The sequence below is a fragment of the Plecotus auritus genome (assembly GCF_963455305.1).
Source record: "Plecotus auritus genome assembly, chromosome: 6".
Lineage (NCBI taxonomy): Eukaryota > Metazoa > Chordata > Mammalia > Chiroptera > Vespertilionidae > Plecotus > Plecotus auritus.
This window is the reverse complement of record NC_137773.1, coordinates 135,340,739-135,365,000: the sequence shown is the minus strand read 5'-3', so window position 1 is coordinate 135,365,000 and position 24,262 is coordinate 135,340,739. Positions and strand designations below refer to the sequence as shown.

General features: G+C 50.7%; 1 protein-coding gene across 3 annotated transcripts in view; it reads left to right on the top strand.

Annotated features, from left to right (window-relative positions):
• CACNA1D (calcium voltage-gated channel subunit alpha1 D) overlaps positions 1–24,262 on the top strand; it is a 311,586-nt gene that overhangs the window by 248,006 nt on the left and 39,318 nt on the right. For 2 of the 3 annotated variants that reach the window (XM_080675937.1, XM_080675936.1), the window contains 7 exons: positions 479–625; positions 2,421–2,622; positions 4,888–5,046; positions 6,833–6,943; positions 16,475–16,558; positions 23,388–23,432; positions 23,840–23,968. In XM_080675937.1, coding sequence (XP_080532063.1) covers positions 479–625; positions 2,421–2,622; positions 4,888–5,046; positions 6,833–6,943; positions 16,475–16,558; positions 23,388–23,432; positions 23,840–23,968 — 877 coding nt within the window. Of the gene's footprint in view, positions 1–478; positions 626–2,420; positions 2,623–4,887; positions 5,047–6,832; positions 6,944–15,930; positions 16,015–16,474; positions 16,559–23,387; positions 23,433–23,839; positions 23,969–24,262 lie in introns of all 3 variants that reach the window. The other variant, XM_080675938.1, reaches the window with a different exon arrangement.

Sequence of the window (24,262 nt, the reverse complement as noted above, 5' to 3'; positions counted from 1 at the left end):
ATGAGAAATATTGTGTGTCAGAAATTATAGAATCTTGGGGGAAAAACTGGGGACATTGTTGGTTTAAAAAGAAGGAATTCAATTAAAGCTAAAATGCAGATTAAGAGGATGCCTGGGCTGGCTTCCAGAGCTTAAGGAATTCTCCAAGGCCAAAGCTTTTGGTTCTTCAGTGTACACGCTGAGCCCAGTGCATATGAGAAATGCTTATTGTTTGGTAGTTTTCATTTGTTATCCGGCATATGCCGGTGGCTGCCTAGTTGCTCTGGAGAATACTCATTAAGCTAGTAGTTTCTTGATGGTTATGTGAGCTGGAGAGGAGATTGAATACAGGCCAGGAGGAGAAACACAGGCAGTGCCATGCTCAGGTTAGTGGCCTGGCTGGCAGACCAAACGTGCCTGTGCCTGCAGTGTGGGGATGGGGCAGCCATGACCGATTTCACATCATGCCAAGATGACCCACATTTCTTTTCCTCCCTAGGGGGCTTTTCATCCTCTACAAGGATGGGGAGGTTGATAACCCTGTGGTCCGTGAGAGGATCTGGCAAAATAGCGATTTTAATTTTGACAATGTCCTTTCTGCTATGATGGCGCTGTTCACCGTCTCCACATTCGAGGGCTGGCCTGAGTAAGTACAGAGGGACGTCCACAGGGAGGCGCCTCCTGCCTTGGGGCACTCCAGCCAATTTTTCTCTCCTGAGTGAGTCCTGCTTTTCTCTGCAGTTGCAAGCTTTCCCTATGACTTTTAAACTTTGGGCCACTTGCCCCTCTGTCTGATTAGACAAAGGATTAATCTTTGTGGCCAGCCTTCAGGACTCTTGGATTTGGGGGGCCAGGGGAGGGGGCATAGGTCTTAGGAAGGGGCTCATCTCAGCTGGCTCGTGGGGAGCAGCTCTGGATGGAAATGGGGAGCCCTCAGACGCATTTGTTTTTCATGCCAACTCCCATTGGTAGCCATGTCAGTAAAGCTGCGATTACACTAAATAGGGTCTTGATAATGTCCCAAGCCATTCATCCACCCATCCACCCAGCCATCCATCCATCCATCCATCCCTAGTACTAATATGTGCCAGGCGTTGATGACTGCCATTGTGCCATGTCTTTCACTGAGGCACTCACTTGCTCATTCATAAAATGTGCTTTTGGTACCAGCTCCAGGTGACATGTTTTGCTAGGCACCTTGGAAAAAACAGTTGTCTCGATATGGGTTCCTCCAAAATGCAATTAGTGTGTCAGGTGATCAAACCAGGCAGGAGAGTCTGGTATGTCACAGACGTGCAGAATAGGGTCCTGAAGAATGGCTAGAGTAAGAAAAGCAGGAAGAAGGAAGGAGGTGGAATACAAAAGGAGAGTCTATTGTACCTTTCCTACTCTTCTGCTCTCTGCTGCCCCACCCCACCTCTAGCTCCTGCCACCAGAGCATAGGTGCGTAGAAGGAGTCCTGAATGTCAAGTTCCCAGGCCTAGAGGGACTGCAAAAGGTGGACAGGCTGGTCTTCTCAGGCTGGCAGACCCTCTGGATGCACGAGAGAGCCAGGGAGCTCTATAGGAGAGCATGTAGGGAAAGGTTGGCTGGGTGGGGCTGTTCATTAGGGAACTGGTACTGAGGATAGAAGAGGTGCTGAGTAAGATCTTTTACTCTACGGAGGTTTTGAGTCTCAGGTTTCGAACATTGTGCTTTAGCAAATCATGGGGGCAGCTGAGGGGAAATGGACAAGGTTGGGACTTGGAGCCGAGAGGAGCTGGGCTCAACTCCGGGTCTGCCCCCGAGGAGTGTGACCCTGGGCACTGAGATCCCTCTCTGAGCTCCCATAAGATGGGGTGACAGTGATGCCCTCCTTTGCAGATGGATGTGAAGGTGTGTAGCACACCACCCCTGGGTGCTCTGGAAGTGTTGACTCTGCATCAGAATGGGGCTGAATTTAACTTGGGGGCCTTATAGTAATGTCCCCTCTTCCTGTTGAGTTCTGCTGGGCCTGTATTTACCGTAATTCAGTGTGTATTTCAGCTTGGGGAAGCTCTCTGAGTTCTTTGGAAATCCATGGTTGCTCGCTATTGTCTTTGTCAGTGTGCAGTTTTCAGTTCAACCAGTGCCTACTTGAGATGTTCCTCATCTTCTACCTGGCAATAGGAAGGAGTGTGATTGAATATTTGTGAAATCTTTTGTTTTTCATTCCTCCAAGCATCAATCACAAATATATCCCAGCTGCCCCCACCTGGGTGCTGGGCTGACTGGGCCTCACGCTAAGGAGGGTGCCTCAGAACCCACCTGTGTGTAGGGGCCTTAAGGCGGGGGCTCCAATGAGGGGTCTGACCATCAGAGCCATGGGGACATGCCGAAGAGGAACACCCTGGGAAGGCAGTGGGGTTGGGCTCCCGGACTGGGTGGGGCTGTTGTGCTCATTGGGACCTTCTGCTCTCCAGGTTGCTGTACAAAGCCATCGACTCGAATGGAGAGAATGTGGGCCCGATCTACAACTACCGCGTAGAAATCTCCATCTTCTTCATCATCTACATCATCATTGTCGCTTTCTTCATGATGAACATCTTCGTGGGTTTCGTCATTGTCACGTTCCAGGAGCAGGGAGAAAAAGAGTATAAGAACTGTGAGCTGGACAAAAATCAGGTTAAAGTCACACACTGTTTGGGCTTCCGTCCCTCGAGCAGGAGAGGGATTACTTCTCTGTTGATGATTTCCCCATACACAGAGGAAGGTGCTGCCTGTGTGTGTCCCTCGGCTTTGGGCCCTGCTCAGAGCACACCCATGGCCAGTCTGAGTCATTGCTGTTGAAAGTGAGGTTCTCAGATTCAGACTTGACTTTGTCATTGTGGGATCCACCCCCAGACCTGGGCCACCTCTGTGGTCACGACCCACCAGTGACAGCTCTCAGTGTCATCTGGTGGTGTGGCCAGGGGCCAGAAGGCACCAGTGATGCTCCCAGAGCTTCTAACTACAGTCTTTTATCTCCTCAACCTCAGCACTGTTGGCATTTCAGGCCGAGAGTTATTGCTATGCTTTGTAGCATGTTTAGCAGCATCCCTGGCCTCTACTTGCTAGATTCCAGTAGCATGCCCCAACCCCTGTTTTGGTGACAACCGCAAACATCTCCAGATGTTGCCAGATGCCTCCTGGTTTAGAACCGTTGGCTTAGGAGGAAGTGTGCTATCACACCACAGGAAGAGGTGCTAACTTTAAACTTGGGACTAAGATCGCACTGGCATCAATCTCTCGTTATCTAGCACCTTGTTTTAACCAACTCAATAGAAGCAGGGGCCTTGGCTCTGATTGTGTGATGGTGCGAGGGAGCCAAGTAGCCTGCATGTGGTCTCCCTGTACCTGCTCTGGGACTGTGGGTGCATCCCCGATCCCCTCTGTGTCTGCTCCTTTATGTCTCAGTTCAGGAGTTGCCTGTAGAGGCCCCTTTCAGCTGTAAAAAATTGTGAGCTGGAGATGCTGCTCTGGGAGTTTCCCCGGGTCCTCTATCATTGGCATCTTGGTTTGATGATGACAGAGTGAGCAAGAATAGTCTACCATCCTGGGCTCCCTGGGGGAAGTGGCTGTGGTGAGGCAGTCTGTCTGTCTCGGCTGCAGCCATGACCACTGGGGGACATGTGATGACAGTGCTGGCTTGGTTTCTAAGAAGCTGTTGCTTTGAGTTGTCAGGACATCTCTGCAGATTCCACAGTGACAGTCAGAGGGAGGCCTGGCCCCACTCTTCACCCTCAGCCAGGCAGCACCAGAGCCGAAATTATGTCACCACCAAGGTCCAGAGCAGACACAGATTGCGGGTGGAGGGGGTCCCCTGGAGTCACTGTGTGAGGTCATAGCAGGGCCAGGGCCTAGACAGGAGGGAGCCTGTCTGAAGTCAGAACTGAGTCCAAGCAGAAGAATGGAAGTAGGTCTGGGCCAAGTTGCCAGCAAGGCCTGATGCCGAGCTGTGGGGGCTGGAGGCTCACTGCAATGGGTGGACCAGTCTCAGCCCCAGAGTGAGTGGGGAGGCCATCGTTACTGACCCAGAGGTCTGAGAACGGCAAGCCCCTGAGCCTCAAACACTTGCAGATGGACACACAGCTAGCTCATCATTAGTCACTCACAGTTAACACACTCAGTCCTGAGAGATGACTTGCATGGGTCCATCCTGGAGCAGCTGTGAGGCTCCAGTCTCAGGCAGTGAACCAGCCCATTGGGTTCTTGGGGATGTCTGTGCCTCTTGTGACCTGGTCTCCTCTCCTGGAGGGGAGCGTGGGCAGGAGAACTGCAGGTCTAACCCGCTGGCGTAGACAACGGCAGGAACGAGAATTGGGGCAAGGCCACGCTTGTGCACCGTGCAACCTCGGGCGGGCCATTCACAACTCTGGGCTCAGTTGTGGGTTGTTTGTTTGTTTTGGTTAATCCTCACTAGAGGATATTTTTTCCATTGATTTTAGAGAGAGTGGAAGGGAGGGGGAGGAGAAAGAGAGAGAAACATGGATGTGAGAGAGACATCAATTGGTTGCCTCCCCAAGCTCCCCAACTGGGATGGGAACCTGCAACCCAGGTATGTACCCTTGACCCGAATTGAACCCACAACCCTTCAGTTCCCAAGCTGATGCTCTGACCACTGAACCATGCCAACCAGGGCTTGGCTCAGTTTTGTAATAAGTAAAATAGAAGCAGTCTGGGGGATCTGGGCACCCCCAGGGTGCTTTGACAATCAGATGAGGTGATGGACCTGGGGGCCCTTTGTCCCTGATGCAGAGTAGTGCCCACGGGAGCTGCCTAGTAGTTTTCCCCTGGATCCCGGGTCCCTCCCAGCAGGTGCTGCGCCGGCTCTTTCAGAGCAGGTGGGAGCTTCGTCCTCCCTCCGAGGACGGGCTCAGGACCCCTTGTTGCTCTTTTCTCCCATTGCAGCGTCAGTGTGTTGAATACGCCTTGAAAGCACGCCCCGTGCGGAGATACATCCCCAAAAACCCCTACCAGTACAAGTTCTGGTACGTGGTGAACTCCTCGCCTTTCGAATACATGATGTTTGTCCTCATCATGCTCAACACACTCTGCTTGGCCATGCAGGTAAAGATGTAGACGCGTGGAGATGGGGATCGTGTCTGGGCCTTCTGCACAGTCCGTGCCCCAGATGTGAGGGTGGAAGGCCAGCCTCTCACCAGAGAATGGGTTTGATTTCCGATGAGTCAGGGCTATAGTTTGGTCAGAGTCCGGTCTTGGCTAACTGTCGTCATGGTGGGAGTTTAAGATCGCTCTTTTAAGAGACTGTCTGTACAGCGTGGCCATAGGTTACATTTCCCTGGAGCCGGAGCATTCAATTCTGTAACCTTTACTGGGGCTCCTGGGGCCAGGGCATGGCTGAGGACTGACGCTCTGTGTGTGGAGTTGGACAGGCGGGTTCCAATCCTGCCTTGACTTGTCACGGTGCGGGGGAGGGGGGGCAACCTTGGGAAAGTTATTTACATCCCCGAGGCTGCTTTCTTTATTGCTAAAATGGGAAGTCCATCATGCCTGCATCAGATATAAAGTTTATGTTGGATAATTTATGCCAGGCACTTTGCTCTGGGCCTGTCACCCAGTGTTGAAAAACAACATACAAGTCACATTCCTGTCCTCAGGGAGCTCTCAGTGTGCGGTGGGGACCCTTCTGTTCATGGGGTAGTGAGTTTGTTCTGCATCACAGCTATTCCCTGCTCACATTGGGGGCAAGGAGTACAACTCACCTCAGTGGGGCACACTGGATTACAGTGTATTAACTTTTAATATAATTCTATATATTTAATATAAGCACTATAATTACTAGACTTAACAGTTAGACTTTCCAGTAGTTTATTGTCTAGTTGCATTATACAGTGGTTCTCAACCTTTCTAATGTCACGACCCTTTAATACAGTTCCTCATGTTGTGGTGACCCCCAACCATAAAATTATTTTCATTGCTACTTCATAACTGTAATTTTGCTACTGTTAATGAATTGTAATGTAAATATCTGTGTTTTCCGATGGTCTTAGGCTCTACAGCAGCAGTTCTCAACCTGTGGGTTGCAAACCATAGGTTGAGAACCGCTAGCAGGGTCGCCTAAGACCATCGGAAAACACAGATATTTACATTACAATTCATTAACAGTAGCAAAATTACAGTTATAAAGTAGAAACGAAAATAATTTTGTGGTTGGGGGTCACCACAACATGAGGAACTGTATTAAAGGGTCGCGGCATTAGAAAGGTTAAGAACCACTGCATTAGGATAAGAAGCAAAAACCAAGGTCTAGATTCAGTTTTCACACTGACTTTAAGAGCGTTAGCAAGCCAACTCCCAGTGTTGTCTGGAAAATGGGTCTAAAGACAGCCAGTTATAAATTTCCTAGCAACTTTCCTTCAATGTAAGAAATCTTTATGCATGAGAAGGACCATGTGCTGATGTAGGGGAAAGTGGGAAGTCAAGATAATACTGCCTTTTATTGAACATAGAACTAAATGGCATAAAGTTTATGCCTAAATAAGTCCTACCTTTATTCATGGACATTTGGGTGGATTCTGCATTGTGCCTGGGTCATGGCGCTGAGTGTGATCCCTGCCAGAAGGAGGGACGGGTTCCTTTTATCTTGAGCAGAGGCAATTGATGTCTTTCCCCTTCAGCATCCAATCATCCTCACCTTGCCAAGGCCCCCTGCACTTTGTGGAGAGAGCTTGTGACCTGACAGTGTCAGTGGAATCATTGGGGGAGGGTGCTGGCCTGTGGAGGGTGCCTGTGTCCCTAGAGGGCACTCGCCTACAGGGAGGAAGGGCTGGGGGCCTCCTTCTGCGAGCCTGGAAGGGGCCTCTGAGAGCTGTTCTTCCGTCTCCGTCCACAGCACTATGAACAGTCCAAGATGTTTAATGATGCCATGGACATTTTGAACATGGTCTTCACTGGGGTGTTCACTGTCGAGATGGTTTTGAAGGTCATTGCGTTTAAGCCTAAGGTGAGTTGCTGAAACCATTTCACAGAGGCTGTTGCTGAATCACCCTAGAAAAGCACCCGCTTCCTGTTAGTCTTGTGTCAGTGAATTATGCTGAATTGTTCTGGCCGCTAACTGGGTTATCACCTGCGAACATTAAAATCTGATTAGGGCATCTGTATACATATGGGACAATAAATCTGCAAAAACAAAACCTCATAAAAACAATTCTAAGAAGAGGAAGAAGGGAGGAGAGCATTAGGAATTGGTGGGATGGAGGTTGTTTTGAACCTACTTTCTGTTTCTAGAACAGCATTATCAGGTTGTCTTGGGGACACTTGCTTCGTTACTGGAGCACTTTCCCATAACCCATCAGAAAGAATTCGGCCCTGATTTTACTTCTAGATTTCTAGGAAAAAGACTTTGGTTTTGTGTGTTCTTGGTCTACAGCATCTTCTTCACCTTTTATGGAAACTTCTACCCGCTGCAGACCTCTCAGAGCCATACCATTTTCTTGTTTATTTAATTTAGAAACTTTTCACTTTAAGACAAAACAAGACATGAAATATGTTAAACTGTGTTGTCCAGTTCAGCATATTGTGTCTCCTTTGGGAGGGAGGAGATCCATCTCACATCCATCAGTATCTGTAGTATAACAGATAGGCAGATAGGACAGCGTCGAAGAGCACGCCCGGGTCTGGAGTCAAATCCCTGCTCGGCACCCGCTCATCGAACAAGTTCCTTAACTGCTAGATGCCTCCGTTTCTTCCACCATAAAGTGAAGACATGATGGTCCTGTGTCACAGGGTGCTGTGAGGAGGAAAGAATCCCTAGGTGTGCCATGCTTGGGCAAGTGGTACCAGGCTGTAGATGTGTCAGGTGGTCACAGGCTGTAGTACTGTGACTGTCACCACCACCACAACCAATCACCTTCAACCAACCATGTTCCCTTGTTCTAAAACCCTGGGCAGAGCAGCAATCCTGGCTGAGCTGTGGGATGTTTGACCCTCAGATCCTTTTCTAGCAAAACCCCAAACTGTCAGTCAGAGGATGACAAGCTCAGCGACCCAGTTATTGGTTCATCTGTATGGAAGGTACCTGGCAAAACTAATTTATCCTTGGATTATGAAATGATTTTATATACTCCTTACGTACATGGAATTCTAATTCAAAACTGTTCCTTTTTTTAAATTGAATTAATTTCTATGCAATCTTTGTCAGCTCTTTGTGGACCCAAAAGAAAGGACGCTAGTAAGTGACCAGTTGGGGCGATTGCAGTGGGGTCAGATTTGACACTTTATGCATGACCAGGTGTTACTTCCTGTGACTTGTCCATACCTACACACACAAACATTCCCTCCTTTTCCAAATTCATCTTAATTTCCTTTGGAGATTTTGGTTTACTTCCCTCTCACCTTTACTTCTTTGAATAATATTTGTCTGGACTGATGGAAGTTTGCAAAGTAACAACATCAGAAGTCCTTGAGAAATGCAACACGGATCATATCTATGGAGCATTTCCCAGATCCCCACACCACGTCTCCCCTCCCCTCGTTGGTGATTATGCTCTGAGGTTTCCAAAAGCTTGTTTGTTCTAGGCTGAGAAGGCCCACTTGCCCATGGCATGTGTGTGAGTGTGTGAGTGAGTGTGTATCAGTGTGTGTGTGCTTGTGTCATTGTATGTGTTTGTGAGTGTGAATGTGTGTGCATGTATGTGTGTATTTGTGTGTGTGTTTGTGTGAGTGTATATGTTTGAGTGAGTGTGTGTTTGTGTGAATTTGTGTGTGTGTGAGCGTGTGAGCGCGTACCCTGTAGCAGACCATTGCATCAAGGGTTTGTTGTACACTACTCTGCCCAGTAAATTGCTGATACCAAACCTGGGGTGCAGGAGGAGTTCAGTGGCCTAACAGACTGGAGTACTAAGGGAAAATTTATAATCAGTACTGATCAACCAGAGTTTTAAAATGAGTGATTTCCGCTAGACATTGTGCTGCTTTGTAGTTTTACTTAGTAAGGTATTTTCATAGCATAAGACAACCTCAGGTTGCAATTGAGAAAGTTTGTCACAGAGATAACAGTCTCTCTGTGCTTGGGGGAGCTCTGTCACTGGGTCACCAAAGTAAGGGGAGAAGGCTTTATGCTGCTTTGTGCCTGGAGAGCGGCGGACAATCAGTTCACCAAGTTACATGCAAAGCTCTGCCTAGAGCACTCCCTGGCTTATCCTCATCTTCCCTTCATTGTTAACATCCAGCCCCCTCGAGTCAGCCTGCACAGGCACGTGGTGAGGTGAGGGCCCTCCTTCCTGGGCTCAGGGACCCTGTGAGAGGCTGCAGGTGGAAGATTCTTTGAGGAGATGGCCACATGAAATGGAGGAGAGGGAAACCTGGCCCATCAGTCTCATAGGAAAGTATCTCGTAGGAGGAGCTTTGTAACAGGGACTCCACAGTGAGGGCCACACCTTACAGGGGTCCTCAAACTACGGCCCGCGGGTCACATGCGGCCCGCCGAGGACATTTATCCAGCCCGCCCGGTGCTGCTACCTGTCCTGCTTAGCAGCCGATTCGTCCCGGGCCCGCAGTGCGCATAGGAATTTGTTCATAGTTTTTTTTTTAACTATAGTCTGGCCCTCCAACGGTCTGAGGGACAGTGAACTGGCCCCCTGTTTAAAAAGTTTGAGGACCCCTGTTAGAAGAACTTCAGCATCTCTGTCAGCGCTGCCTGGGTCACAGCTGTTTGTCATTCAGATACAGGCAGTGAGTTGGACAAAACCTTTCCTGGTAGATGTAGGAGGAAAGGTTAAAGCAAATCGAGAGACCTGACCCTGGGGACTTCTTTCCTATTCAGACACTGACGGAGAAATGGGGCCTCTTGAGAGAGAGCTCAGTGAGAGGGACATGGTCCCAGGACCATGAGCCACAAGCAGGAAGGGCTGAGGTGGGCAGACAGTAGGAAACCCAGAGCTGGGGGCTTCCTGGTGGGGAGGCAGGCTTACTGGGTGGGCAGAGTTGATTTGGTGAGGTAAGAGTGCAAGGCCTGGGGTGGGGCGGGAGCCAGGTGAAGGGGGCGATAGGGAGAAAATAAGGGACATCTGTAATACTCTCAACAATAAAAATAAATTTAAAAAAAAAGAGTGCAAGGTGGTGAGAAGCCACAGAGCCAAGGATTAGGGTAGCAATTTTCAACTGGTGTGCCACAAGAATTTTTAAAACTTGCAGTACCCGACTGTTTAGTCAGGAGCACTGACCTCTTTCCCTTAGATTGTAAATAAAACAATGACAACAGCCAGCACAGCAGTAGCGGTCCAGTGTGAATGATCAAAATTATCCCTCTATTTTTAATTTTGGTGTGCTGCAGAATTTTAATAATTAGTTTATGTGTGCCATGAGGTGACAAATGTTAAAAATGATGGATCAGGGCAAAGCAAGCAGGCTGTTTAGTGTGTTGTGTCAGCTTCCAAGGGAAACCCACCTGCCAGGCATTGACCTCATGCACTTCAGGTTTTGCTGTTGACTTGGAGTTGACCTTGGAGTGCCCTAGGGTTTTGAGTGAGCAACAAGCCACGTTCCCCTGGCCTTGCCCTCCAGTGTTCCTCGGGAAGCCCCTGGAATTCTCTGACGAATTCTCTTGTTCCAAGGAGGGGGATAAAGGGCCTTCTCCAAAGTACTGGCTCCCACAGGTAAAAAGAACAGGTCACGTTCATCTGAGGCTCCCTCTTTGTGCTTCTAGATGTCACCCACCTGCTGTTTGGTCCAGTACGTGTTCCAGACAGGTTGCCTGCCTTGGTCATGGGCTTATTCCCAGAGAGCCACATGTTGTTCCCAAGTCTTAGGTGATAAAGTATTTTGATCTTGCTTCTACCTCAAAAAGGGCTAATTTACATGCCTAGCCAATTGGGCTTGGCAAGAGTAAAGAGTAGTTAGGTGGGGGAAAGAAGTGAGTTTTAGTGCTGTCCATGTGCTTCTGCGCAGATCTAACGCACAGCGGACACCAGGCATCTGGTCCCATCAGCCTCCCAGGATGGCAGTCCCTACCCCAGGGTCCCCACCCCAGGGTCCCCACCCCAGGGTCCCCACCCTAGGGTCCCAGCAGGCGTGGGGCTCATTAAGAAAACCTTAGCAATCTTCCTAGTGGACGTTCTCCACCTCTTGGGAAAAGAATTTGATGCTGTCTTTTCAGTTCTTCAGGGATCACATATAATTGAAGGTGATTTATTTTAATGCCAAATAACAGTCCATTCTCATTCTCCTTAACTAGAACTCTCTGTCAGACTTCCTCACCTCTTGGTCTCAGCCTGTTCCTTTAATGTTGGGTTTCTCTCCCGGTCCCCTTCTCACCTGGTAAAATGGGTACCTGCCTGGGCCCTCACTGGACCTTTGCAAAGGCTTATGCTAGTTAGAAAGCTGCCAGCTACAGCCTCTATAAAAAGTTGGCACTATGGGTCATACTTTGAGTCAATGACCCCCATAACATCCCAGTCTCTCCTGCCTCCTTTCCGAGTTACCCTGACTGCTACGCCATCTCCCTGTCTCTGGCCTCAGCCCCTCTCTGTTCGTCTTCCACAGACTCCCTTTGTGAACCCTAAGCTGACTGTGTCCCTCTCCCAACGAAATTCTGGTACTGGCCACCTGTTACATGAGAAACATAGTTTTCTTAGTCTCATGTCGAAGCCTCCACTAAACCTTGGCCCATTTACGTTTCTGCCTCATTTCCAGCCACTCTCTCCCTGTCATTCCTTCTCCACACCCATCCCTAGGTGTTTACATGCTAGACTTTTCCATGGCACATGCTTCTGCCTGTTATCCTTTAGCCTGTCTGAATTGTTGGCTTCTCTGTGACACTGTCCCTACCAACCCAGCCCGAGCCAGCCCCTTCCCACGCATTGTGTGGTTAGATGCGTATGGGCGTTAGCATCATTGTTGCTACTCCACGCCTCTCTCTCCACTAGCGATGCCACAGGCTGGGTCTTCTTTGTCTCCCACGATGCCTACTGCAGGCTCATTACTCAGTAAAGACTAGGGATTGTAGAAAGGAATAAATGGATGAGCCTGTAGGGATACCCTCTTGGCGTAAGGGCACCTGGATATTTGGGCAGAGTAGAGGTGGGCAAAAGTGAGTATGTTGTCCTGTAAACCCTCACTTGACCTTTGCAAAGGCTTATGCTAGTTAGAAAGCTGTCAGCTACAGCTTCTATGAAAAGTTGGTACTATGGGTCATACCTTGAGTCCAATACTGCCCTGGCAGAAACTGGTAAATGACCTGGCTGCCAAGGTCTACCACAGGAGCAGGTCCTTTGTAAAAGGCTTCTTGAGATCTGCAGATGAGAGAGAGACTCTGGGCGGCAAACTGACCCTGGGCTTGGGCTCCTGTTTCCCATATGCAGCCATCCCACAGGCTTCCTCCCCCATGGTGCCAAGTCTGTGCTACCTCCTGGCTTCAGACCAGACATCGACAGGCAACCAGGGTAGAATTCTTGGACGTAATGGAGTTGCCTGGCCTCAAGGCCCACATTAGTCTGGTTTCTGATTTTAAATGTCTGGAGTCAGAATTGTTTTGGGTCATAGATGTTATTGCAAGTGGCTGATTTGCTTGGTCTTTTCAAGCAGTTGGCGCTGGACAACAAGTAATCTAAGGGCTAACTCTGGCTGGGCTGGTAGGGGCTGCTGATTCCACTTGAGGGCCTGGCCTCAGAATTCAGCTGGAGGAGATGTGTTGTGTGTCAGTGGCCGAGGGGGATGGAGAGGGCCCTCTGTTGGAAGCCAATGTCTCATTTTCAGGTTACACCAGACTTTGGTGGACTGGGGGACTGAGTCATGCTCACTTGACAGTGATTTTATTACAAAACCAGCTACTAAACCGGGAAACAGGATGTGGGAAGAAAGGCAGGCTGGCATTTTCTGCCTCCCTGGGACCTAGCAGAGCCACCTGCTTGGGGCCGGAGTCTTTGATTCCAGTCACCTGGGTTAGGGGTGTAGTCTCTAGGGTTTTGTGAGTGTGAGGGATCCTCTGGAGAGAGAGTTGAAGAGATTGCCCAAAAGTTCCAGGACCTCAAATGCCAGGCCCCTATCGTGTCAATTGAAAGTGATTTTATATAGCATCATGGGCTGCAATGGCCCCATTGGACAATAGTTTGTTCCCAGTTGATGGGAATGATCCTAAGGTGAATACTGATAATTCTGGACAGCGAGAGAGGAGCTGTTCAGGAGTAAAGTCCAAAGTAGGCACAGGGATGGCACTCGGCGCAGTAGTGGGCGTGGCCTCAGGTAAATGACGGCTGTAACGGGTGGAGCTGAGCACATGGGCAGTGAGCTAGGGGCTGTCCATGTGCCAGGACGGACAGGACAAGGGATGCTTGGCTTCTGCTCTGTGTGTACGCCAGCGGCCCAGCAGTTACTGGAGACCATGGATGATTCTGAGGCACCCATCCCTCCAGAGGGGAGGGGAAGGCCCACCACACTCTAGCTTTTGAGTTGCTAAGTCCTGAAGGAAAGGGCAGGCCCTGCCCCTCAGCAGTCTGCCAAGGCTGCTCCTCAGCCAACTGAGTGTTACCCATCGCAACAGTGCACATCGTTTCATAGAGAACCTGTACCCTTAGGTCCTGGGATGCCACAGCCTCACTCATGTGCCCTCTGATGCTGCCTATGTGTCGGTCCGGAGGCTTCCTCGCTGAAGTAGGCAGTGAGTTCCTCTGTGTCCTGGTGCAGCTCTTTATCTCATCCCCGACCAGCATGACTGCATGTTAGCAGCACTAGCCTAGTCCTCGGAGCGGCTCATCTTTCCTCAGTTGTGCCGGCCAAGAATCAGGCACCTTGAGAAGAAAAGCTAGAAGGTGTAGGATGTGGTCTTTCTTTCTTTCTTTTTTTTTTATAAGGGTCCTCCACAATTTCATAAGATGTTGATAATGAGAGAGGCTGTATATGTGTGGAGGTAGAAGTATACAGGAAATTGTTGTACCATCCTCTCAGTTGTTTTTTTTTTTTTTTTTTTTTTTTTCAATTGGTATTTCTTAAGTAGACCTTCCCATTAGACTTGATCCGCAGGCCTCAGAGTTGTGCAGGTGAACTCTTTTCGTTGAGTTGCTACAGGTCTGAGATGGGGCTGGGAGGTGGCTGTCGATGAGGGTAACACATGGCTGAGGCATTATGATTGTAAGAGGGGAGGAGAGAGGTAAAGATGGCTCAGAAGTCATGGCAGGTAGGTGGGAAAATCTTACTCTATTTAAGATGAAAATTTGTGAAAACCCAAATCATCAGTCAGTGTCATAGCTCCCCCATGTATGCCCTGGAGTGATGAACAGAAACCAAAATAAATGTGCCTTCTCCAGCTGTGAGGACAGCCAACATGCCCACGTTTTCTGTGGTGTCATAAAAGGCGGGGCTCTGCAGGGCCTTCCTCGGGGCTGCGTTCGATCACAGGTTCACGGGACCTGACACGTCAAAGTACCTCTGTCCTGGTTTTCTTGATCCAGTGGGAAGTGTACCCAGGGGTGAGCACATGGGGCCTCTTTTTCATACTATTCAGATCTGAATTGATATTTCTAAAACCTGTTCTGACTTTCTAAGAAGACACAGTGGGTTTACAGAGAGTCATTGGCCTTGCAGCCTGGAGCCTCTGTGTGCAGTGCTGCCCACCACCCCCTGGGATCTCGGCCTTCCTGAGGGTATCAGGAGACAACAGGCCCCAATGTAGCACCTATTTTGCTGAGCCAGGAAGAGGAAGTAAAACAGGGCATGTGTATATGGATTTGTAAGTCGCGTTCATGGGGATGTTGTGCCTTCAGAATTGTTGCAAGAGTTGAAGACCTGGAAAAACAAGCACTGGGCGGCAAGTCTGATAGGAAGAGACATTACAATGGGTCAGGCACTACCTAGTTCAAGGCTCTGGGGTCAATACTGGGGTTAGTGGAGGAGGGGCCGGAACCATCAGCATAGGTCTCCTCCTCGGAGTGGTGGGCTGGCAAAGACCCAGATTCAGTGACCAAGGTCTAAGAGAGATGCAGTCACCATGGTGAGGGTGGGTCAGGAGGGTCTGAAAGGTCCCCTCCTGGAGGCAGCATTTGATCTAACCTTGAGGGAGGAAGTGATGTGGGCAGATAGAGTCAGGAGGTGGGGAAGAACTTGGTGGTAGTTTTGATGGATGGAAAGGAGTCCTCTTAGCCTGGAGGACGAGGAGGGAGGGAGAGAGCAAGAGCTGGGAGCAAGGAGAAGCTGCTGGTGACTTGGGGCTTCCCTTGGTGGTCATGGGGCCCCTTGAGCACCTTCATCACCCGTCAGTGCTCTTTTCCTTCACGAGACAGCCTGGCTTCCCCAGTGAGCTTCTCTGCCCCGACTTGGTGCCTCGGACCTGTGTGCACCCCGGTGCCTGCCTCCCTGCCAGCCATTGCCTGTGTCTGCCCTGCTAGACAGAGCACTGAGAGACAGGGACTTGTCTCAGGCACACCCTTTGTAATTCTTGTTGGCTGGTGAGGAGGGGGAAGGGTTACTGGTTTGTTTTAAGGGCACAGAAATGAGAGTGTGGGGAATGTCTGCTGACAGTGTTCAAGTGGAGGAGAAGGGGTGGGTGACTGGGTCCCTGTGGAAGGAGTCAGAGGGGCTTGTTCTTCCATCAGCATATGATGGCCAAGTTAGCCTTACTTTCCTTCGCTCCTTGTTTGGGCCTGTCGCTCTGGGTGTCAGGGCAGAGTTGCCAAATGCCTCCCTGTGTCCTGCAGATATTCTGCTCAGTTTATGCTGCTCAGGACCATGGGTCTGCATTGTGTGCGTGTGCGTGCATGTGTGTGTGTGTGCGTGCATGCTTGTGGACATGTGTCTATGCGTATGGGCAGCCTCTCTCACACATGCAGGCGCACACCATCCACTGTGCCCTTTCCAGTGGGCAGTGGTATTGCCTCCCTTTGGCTCCCCTACCCTGGTTGCCGTGGGTGCTGCGGGGCCTTGGATGTGTGCCCATCTGATCCGTGTGGCGTTTCATTCATACATGCTCATAAATGTCTGCCCCCTGCCTGCTCTGTCCAGGGGTATTTTAGTGACGCCTGGAATACGTTTGACTCCCTCATCGTAATCGGCAGCATTATAGACGTGGCCCTCAGCGAAGCCGACGTGAGTATGCGCCCGCCCGCGGCCGCCTGCCTCTTGCCCTTCGTCTGTGTACATCCCGCTCCCCGCCTGCACTGGCATCACCTGGACAAGTCACAGACCCCAGCCTCACTTCATCTAAAACCAGGAGTTTCCTAGTAGGAGCTGCAGAAAAGAGGCTTTACAAGGCAGAGCCCCAGCCTGGGCCTTTTTAGACACAGACCACCTTTTGGAGGACGGGCTATTTTGCAGCGTTACCCAGGGCACCAGTAGGCAGGGCAAGCGAGGCATCTCTCACGGTTCTTATTTTCTGTGTCAGAAGTGATCTCCAAGGTGATGTATGTATAACATGTTTGTTTCAGGGCAGTTTTTCAAGTAGCCGGGTGGCATAACGCTAGAATGTTCCCTGTTTATAACACTGTCCTTTTCTTCTTTTCTCCTGTTGTGCTTCCTGTCCTCTGTGGCTGAATGCTTGCCCTAACAGCACTATTTCACTGATGCATGGAACACTTTTGATGCCTTAATTGTTGTTGGTAGCGTCGTTGATATTGCTATAACTGAAGTGAATGTAAGTAGCAAACTTTGTGTCCTACAACGTCATTTTTTTCTCGTTAAGTCTGACATAGAGGAGACCAGAAACGAACCCCCCTGTGCCCCCCCACCCCAGGGACCTCTGTATGTTTTAGAAATACAGGCACGCATTTCTCTTGAAAGATGAAGACCATTTTTGGTCTCCCCACCCTCACCCCACTCCCTTCCCCTGAAAGAGACTGGGAAAATAAATGTAGAATGACTATTTTGGAACTAAAACATTTTAATAGAAAATCTTGTTACAATGTTAAGAGCTAGGAGTTATGTGAGTGTGTGCACATCAGCACCCACTAGCTGTGTGACGTTGGCACGTCACCTGCCTGCTTTGTGCCTCAGTTTCCCCAGCTATAAAATGGAGTTCATAGTGTGTGTGCCCTGGTACCCACAATGGTTCTGCGAAGGCACGGGAGGGAAATCCCACAGCTGTGCCCTGAGCATGTGGCCGTTGCTGCTGGTGTCCTCACCTGTCCTGTCCCATGTCTGCTGAGTCTGACGGGTGACACTGGGGAACGTTCCCATCCCAGCTCCCAAAATGGTGATGCAGCTTGACAGCTGCCCAGGACCCGGGGAAGGAGGCCTATGTGCATCCAGGGTGTGGGGAGTCAGTACTCCTTTGTTGCCCTCAGTTACATCTTTTGATGAGGAGCTAAGCAGCAGGGTAGGTGCAGCGACCCTCCCTCCCAAGAAGCATCCCAAGAACCCCCCTTCAAAATGAAGAGGCTTGAGAAAGGGGAGCCCCACATCCTGCCGGCTCCTCTTGGGTCTGACCCTGGGCAAGACCGATAGGCCTGAGGCAGGCAGAAATGGCCCTGCCCACCTGGCCTGTCCCAGGGCACCTGCCGTCTTTGTGGGTGTCCAGTGTGTGTGCCAGGTTGTGTCGAGTCCTTTGTGGGGACCGCTGTGCAGTGTTGGCTTCCTGCTCCACATCCCCAGCCGCGCTACTCCCCACACTCGGCTGCCACGCTCTGCCTGGCTGACATCGGCAGGATCGTACGGTCCATCCTGGTGCCCAGACAGCCTGTGTCAAATAAGGACGATGAAATCCCCATTGTGCCACCTGTTTGGGGCTAGGCTGATTCTGGAGAATGGAACAGTGGGACATGCAGTCCAAGGCCTGGTGGTTCTAGTCCTGGTCCAAACGACTTGTTGCATCTGGGCCTCAGTTCTTTCTTGGGTCAACTGGGGTGAATGAAATCTGTTCTCCCTGCTTCGTAGGTATGTTGTGATAAAATGATGTGAATATTTGTGAAAATACTTGCTAAAAAGCACAAAGTGGTAGGGAGATTTCCCATGCAATTATGAGTGAAATGGGCTAAGACATTGGCATGTGCATGAATGTGTGACTTAAGCCTCATAACACCCAAATCCATGCCATGACAAGGTACAAAATGGCATTTTACATCCCCTAACCTCCATAAACCCAGACATAGGAAAATTTCACTTCATGTGAAATGTTCCATAAGTCGGCTATAAAATTGCTGTTCATAATGTATAAATTATTCTTGGTCATACAGTAATCTGATGCTAATAGGAACACAGCAGGACCCTAACTGGGCTGCCGCTGGGTTCTCTCAGAGTTGATGAGCAGACGTCTGCCTGCTTCGTCATCTTGTGAAAGGCGCTTATCACTTACAGTGTGCTGCACGGAAATTCTGAAACAGACGCTATGAAGTCAGAGGTGGTCTGTAATGGAAACAAAAATGGAATAAACCACACTTTCAGCAGGTCTCCCTAGAGCGCTCGGGGCTGCAAGCCTCGTGCTAGGGTTGGGTGTAAATGCTTAGTTTCTGGGCACCAGGATGTGGCCAAGGCTTGTTTACTGAGCGAACAAGCCAGCTCTCCAATGCTGGATCCACCTGCTGGCTGGCGGGGTGTGGCACCGGTTCATTCAGCAACAGCACCTGCCCGGCTGCCTGGCTGCCTGGCTGCCTGGCTGCCTGGCTGCCTGGCTGCCTCTCCCTGTGCCGGGCGCAGGAGCCCACTGCTTCTGTCCCCTCTGCCCAGCCTCGCTCATCAGTGTCTCAGTGTTGTCCTCCTTCATGAACTTCATTAGTCAGGTCTACAAAAGCCCACCACAGTAAGTTTTCTAGTTAGCATTTACACCAGGGTACCTGCACAGAACAGGCTGGCATTGGGCCCGTTCCTGACATTCACTGAGACTTTCAGGATCACACAGGTAATCATTCCCATACTGTCCTTTCAGTCAGCGACCTTTTCCCAGCCAGACGTGGCTTGAGGCCGAACCTTCCTCAGGGGGTGGCAATGCCAGCTCTCTGCCCTAGGCCAGTAGAGTGCCACGGTGGGAGCTCTTAGCATTTCTGTGCGAGACTTCAGTGCAGAACGAATGCTCTAGCCACCTTCTCGTTTATTCAGTTGTTCAACACATGTTTATTGCACGTCTAGAATTCTCAGACCATAGGTGAAGCTTTGTAGAGGCACAGAGATAAACAAGACTGGGTCTTTAACCTCTGATGGTAGAGCTAGCTCAGCGGGGCTTCTGACTCCTATACCCCCCTCGCCCTCACTTGCCACGGCCTCCAGGGTAGCAGCACCTAGTGTGTCTCTTAGTGGCCTGTCCCCAGAGCTCCTGGGTCAGCTGAGCATGAACGCTCTTGGTCCATTGTTGGCTGTTTTTAGCTGCCATACGTCATCATTATTTGCAATATTAACTTCTGTGCTATCTCCCCCAACTTCTGTTGATCTTTATTTTCTGTTGCCTAATTGATTTTCATGTTGGTTTTATTTTTAGAAAATTGTAGCGGCAAGTATATATATATATATATACATATATACGGTGAAGTCATTAAAGCAAGCGCACTTTAAGACTGTATACTTGTTTTGGGCTTCCCCACCTTTGGTTTTCGCTGAGTTTCACAGGACATGCTGTTGGTCATGGTCATCTAAATTGTTTCCCGCCCCACCGTTCGTTGTCTCCAGTCTGGGCCTGAGCCGAGGCCATCGTGGTCAGTCATGCCTGGCTCTGTGGCTTGCCAGCAAAATCTTCAGGAATGAATGATCCGACCTGGAAATGAGAAATCGAGCTTGCATTGTATTCTTTGCAGAAACATTTTGGATGGCCCTTTCCGTGTCCTGCCTGCATGCTCACCCAGCCCTCTCCCTCCTGTCGCCCTCCCGTGGCCCTGGCCTGCTCTGTCATGGTTTCATTTCTCTCACGGACTCATCTCCAGCACTTCCATCGTCACATTACCAAGCTGCTAAAATGTCAGACGATGCCTGGCAGGCTCACTGTTGCTCCCTCTCAGATGCCCGTTTGCTCTTTGGTGAAACGCATCCTGTTCTCCCTAACCTGAGAATGGCTGCTTTGCCATTACCATTATTGCTGGGGGGCAACGTACTTGCGTAGAGCCCACGTCTGCCTTTTTATTACCTACAGAAGAGCATGTCGAAGGTCAGTAGGGAACCCACTTCCAGGGACCCTAGAATTATCCCTGGCTTGTCAGGCACCCGGTTCAGACCAGGTGGCCAATAGCTGCAGTCAGCTTCTTGTTCTGAGCCCACAGTCAGGTTGTCCAGCCTTCCATTCCATATGCTCACCCTTTTCTGGGGACCAGGTTGCTGGTTTCTGGACACAGACTCAGCAAGCCCTTCCTCCCAGAGGTGTTACATACCAGGTCAGAAGTCATCAGAGGGGAACCCCCCCCCCGGTCCCCCAAAGACTGGGTTCTCCGGGGCACCTCAGGTTAACTGGTTCTGGGATGTTGATTTGCTTCCTGTCTGAATTGAAAAATTGCATCCTTTCAGCTTTTCCAGAAAAAGGTGGGAATTAATTCAGAAAGTGCAGACTGATCCCTTTGGTTGCACTTGTTGGGGGCTGACTGAGAGCCCTGTGGGAAGGGGCTGGAGCGAACATCAGGAGAGCCCCAGGGATCTCAGGAGCTTTCCTGACCCAGCATATAGTTTGGCCTCCAGAGGCTACTGATCATCTCTCTGGAGGGGTCCCAGCTAATGACTGTGGCATCTCAGGCTTGGAAGGAGCCCCTGAGGTCATCTAGTCCCAGCCCTGAGGTGACACTGGAATCCCCTCTAACAGCTGCCTGGGGAGCAAGTCCTTTCCCCATCTGGGGTGTCCAGTGGTTGATCCCAGGGCCCAGCAGAGTGTCTTCCTCCGCTCCTTGTGAGGAAGATGGGGTGGAGTTTAATCTGTGCATACAAGTACTGAACCCCCGTCAACCTCCAAAGAACCCACCGTTGGCTCTAACAGCCCAGGTGGGCTTTTCTAGGTTTCCCACTCTGCAGGGCCAATCCATACCTACAGGGAAATAGCTGGTGTGGGTGGTCCGCTGGAGATGTGGCCTGCTTTCCCCTGGCCAGGACTGCAGTTCCCAGCTCTGGCAGCACGTTAGTTAGAATCATTTGGGAGCCCAAAGCTTAGGCACCCCTCGCCCATCAATGAAATAAGAATCTTTGGGGCAGGACCTAGCCATCAGATTTCGTCAGTGATCCCTGGGCAGTCCTAATGTGCTGCCCGGGGTGAGAGCTGGCCTGCCCTTGCTGCAGGCTGGCGTTTGTAGTTTGAGCAAAGCCATCCTCAGGGTCCTTCCAACATGTAAGATGTTTTAGCAGCTTGCACTGTTCCTCGTGCTGCCTGCGACACCTTCCCCGAGCAGCCTCCTGCCCAGTGTGGGGCGGGGAGGGCTCCGTGGGCCGCTCGGGTGCACGCTGCTTGATGTGCTGTTTGTCCTTTCCTTCCTCCTGTGCATGTTGTGCTGCCTTGTTCCTCCACAAATGCTGTCTCCTCCTCCTCTTTGCTTTTTTTTTTTTAAACAAAAGAATATCCATGGTTTCAAGTCCATAGCCCAAGATTTGTCAGCTTCAAAGACATCGATTGAAAGAGAGATGGGCACTTGAAAAGTCAGGGTGGCTGCTGACTTTCCCATGTCAGAAGGAAGAGGGCGGTACAAGGTCTCTCAGACTTGGAGCAGGACAGAAGCAGCAGCAGAAGGGGCCTGGCCAGAGCAAGTGGCCAGGAAGCGTGTCTTCCCCAACCACAGGCCTCCTCATTCTCCCACAGGCCCAACTCACAGGCTGTGTATGGACATTTTAAGTGTATGCTGCAGAAGGCTCTGTCTTATGCCTGCTCAGGTCCCCTTGGCATAGGTGTCAGAGGTGTGCACAAGCATACACACACACACACACACACACACACACACACACACACACTCTCTCACAGCCTCACACTCCAGCTGCATGGCTGACTGAAAGCCTTCCTGCACACAGGAGATGGTGTGGGAGACACCGAGAGCTCAGCAAAACTAATTCCTTCAGTTGTTAAAGCCTTAAGTTAAATACCACCATCTGTCCCTTTCAGGAGATGTCAGTTGTTTGAGGTGAGATGATAGAAGAGGAGAATAAAAATGGTGACCTGGGCTTGGACAGACCCACTGCAGAGTTCACCTCCTGAGCACCCCAGGTGGCCCAGGAGCCCTTTGTACAGTATCAGACCTGTTAGTCCTGGGTGCGTAATCACGTTGCTGAATCTCAGTTGTGATGGATGTGCCCGTATTTTTCCATGAGTTTCGTGGAATTTTATTTTTGCTCCTAAGAGGCAGCTGTTGACAAGAGTGAGACTTCAGAATGGAGCTGTGATTTTCCCTGTATCCCTGGGGAGGAGGACCTATCAGATTGGTGTGTGCTTCCACGGCGCACACAGCCCTTAGCTGCACCGAGGCACCGTGCGTGCGGAAAGGCTACCTAGCAGCCCGAGCGCTCGCAGCAGTGCTGGGCCCCAACCAGAAGAGCCTCATTGCCTTGGGGGTCACCTGGTAGACCAGCTGCTTCAGCAGAGGTGCCACTCCTGAAGGAAAGAGAAAGGCCATCATTCCCGGATTCTTGTTCAGCCCACCCTGTTTATTGTAAAGATGCCTCCTGATATTTGCTGCAGTTTTCTTAAAACCCCTTTGTGTTTTCTGAAGCACTTACCGAGCATCTAATAAGTGCCAGATCCCATGCTGGGCACTGAGTGGAGTGAGGCAAGGTCCTTGCCCTCTGGGGGCTCCCAGCCTGAGGGGGAGGCAGTGAAACAGGGTGGTGAGTGCTGTGATTCTGCACCCCCGGGCCCCAGCTCCAGGGGCCCCCCCAGACCTCTGCTGGGGCAGAGCTACCGAAGCTCAGGGCAGGCTGGTCCTGAGCTGTTGCTCTCCAGTAGTCACACAGAGCTGGGCTTTGTCTCCCTTAACAGCAGTCTCAGCTGCCAGTGGGCAGTGAAGGGAAAATAGATCTCCTGCCCCCACTGACTGCCTAGCTCCCCCCAGCCCCGCCAGAGAGGGCATCATGGGACACACGCTGTGCAGGTGTGTGGTCCCAGCATCAGAGTGTGGTCCAGGGGGCCTGTGGACCACAGGCAGCTGCCACTCCATTTGCCCCGTTTGGTAGAGTCATTCTGTTCCTCAGAGTTTGGTTGACCCACTGCAAAGCAGTGAGTTCTGAGACCCACAGCCCAGGTTCAGTGAAGAGAGCCAGGTTCCCCAGAAGACACAGAGAGAGCCCCACTCTGCATTCCGATGTAGGGACAGCTGAGGTCATGCAGCATTATCGTTCCTGGGTGCCTGTCAGCCCTGGAACCTCACATCCTGGAGGTGACAGAAAGGAGTGTGAGCCTGGGTCCATGGCTTCCCTCCTTCAAGTCCAGTTCCAAGCAGAGTCCCTGGCATTTTCTCAGGGAGGGAGCAGGTGTGTCGTCCTAAGACGTTAGCCACACATTTTTTAAAGGGGGGAGGGGATGTCCTCCCGGACCACTGCTTCCTTCCCAGTTCATTAATTCCTGTTCAATCTTTGATTTCTTAAAGCCAACTGAAAGTGAAAATATCCCTGTCCCAACTGCTCCACCTGGGGTAAGACCAGCGACTAGTGCCCAGGGGCTGGGCCTTTTCCTTGAGTTTATTTGGCCATGTCGAGTTCCCAGTGTTTCTGTATTCTCCATGATTGTTCTTCCAGAACAGTGTCTGCAGTGGTTTGCATTCATCATCAGTGTCCAGTACTCTTGACCAGCCCAGCATTCACCTCTTAACACACTAGACCACGTGGACATGCATGTGCTGTGTGGACACAGTTTTCCACGCCCTGTGTTGTTAGCATGTAACTTTTCCTTTCATATCATGCTTTTCAAGGTGAAAAGGCCCTAGAAACACATCTTCAATTCTTACTTCTGTCACCTGTGTTTGCATCTGTTGCTGTTTTTCTGAAAGTGTTGCATGTTCTACTTTCCATTGGGTTTGACCTCTCCATGATAACCCTTCAGAACTCTGAAGAGAGCAATAGAATCTCCATCACCTTTTTCCGTCTTTTCCGAGTGATGCGATTGGTGAAGCTTCTCAGCAGGGGGGAAGGCATCCGGACGCTGCTGTGGACCTTCATTAAGTCCTTTCAGGTAAGAGCCGGGCCACGGGCTTCTCTTTGTCTCTGAAGAGCCTATGCAAGTCAGTGATTGTCCCCGGTCGTGGCAGATCCAGACCCTCTTCTGCATGACCGCTGACCACTTAGGTCATGTGACTGCCCGGGTCACATGACCACCTAGGTCAGTAGAGAATACGGATTGCTGGAGAGACCTGACCCTTCATTAAAGGGAGCAAAGAGAGATGTGGAGCCTCTGAGTATTCAGTCTGGTCCTCCCCCGGAAGCCTGGTGGTAAATGGTGATGTCCGAGAGCATGCTGGGTCCTAGG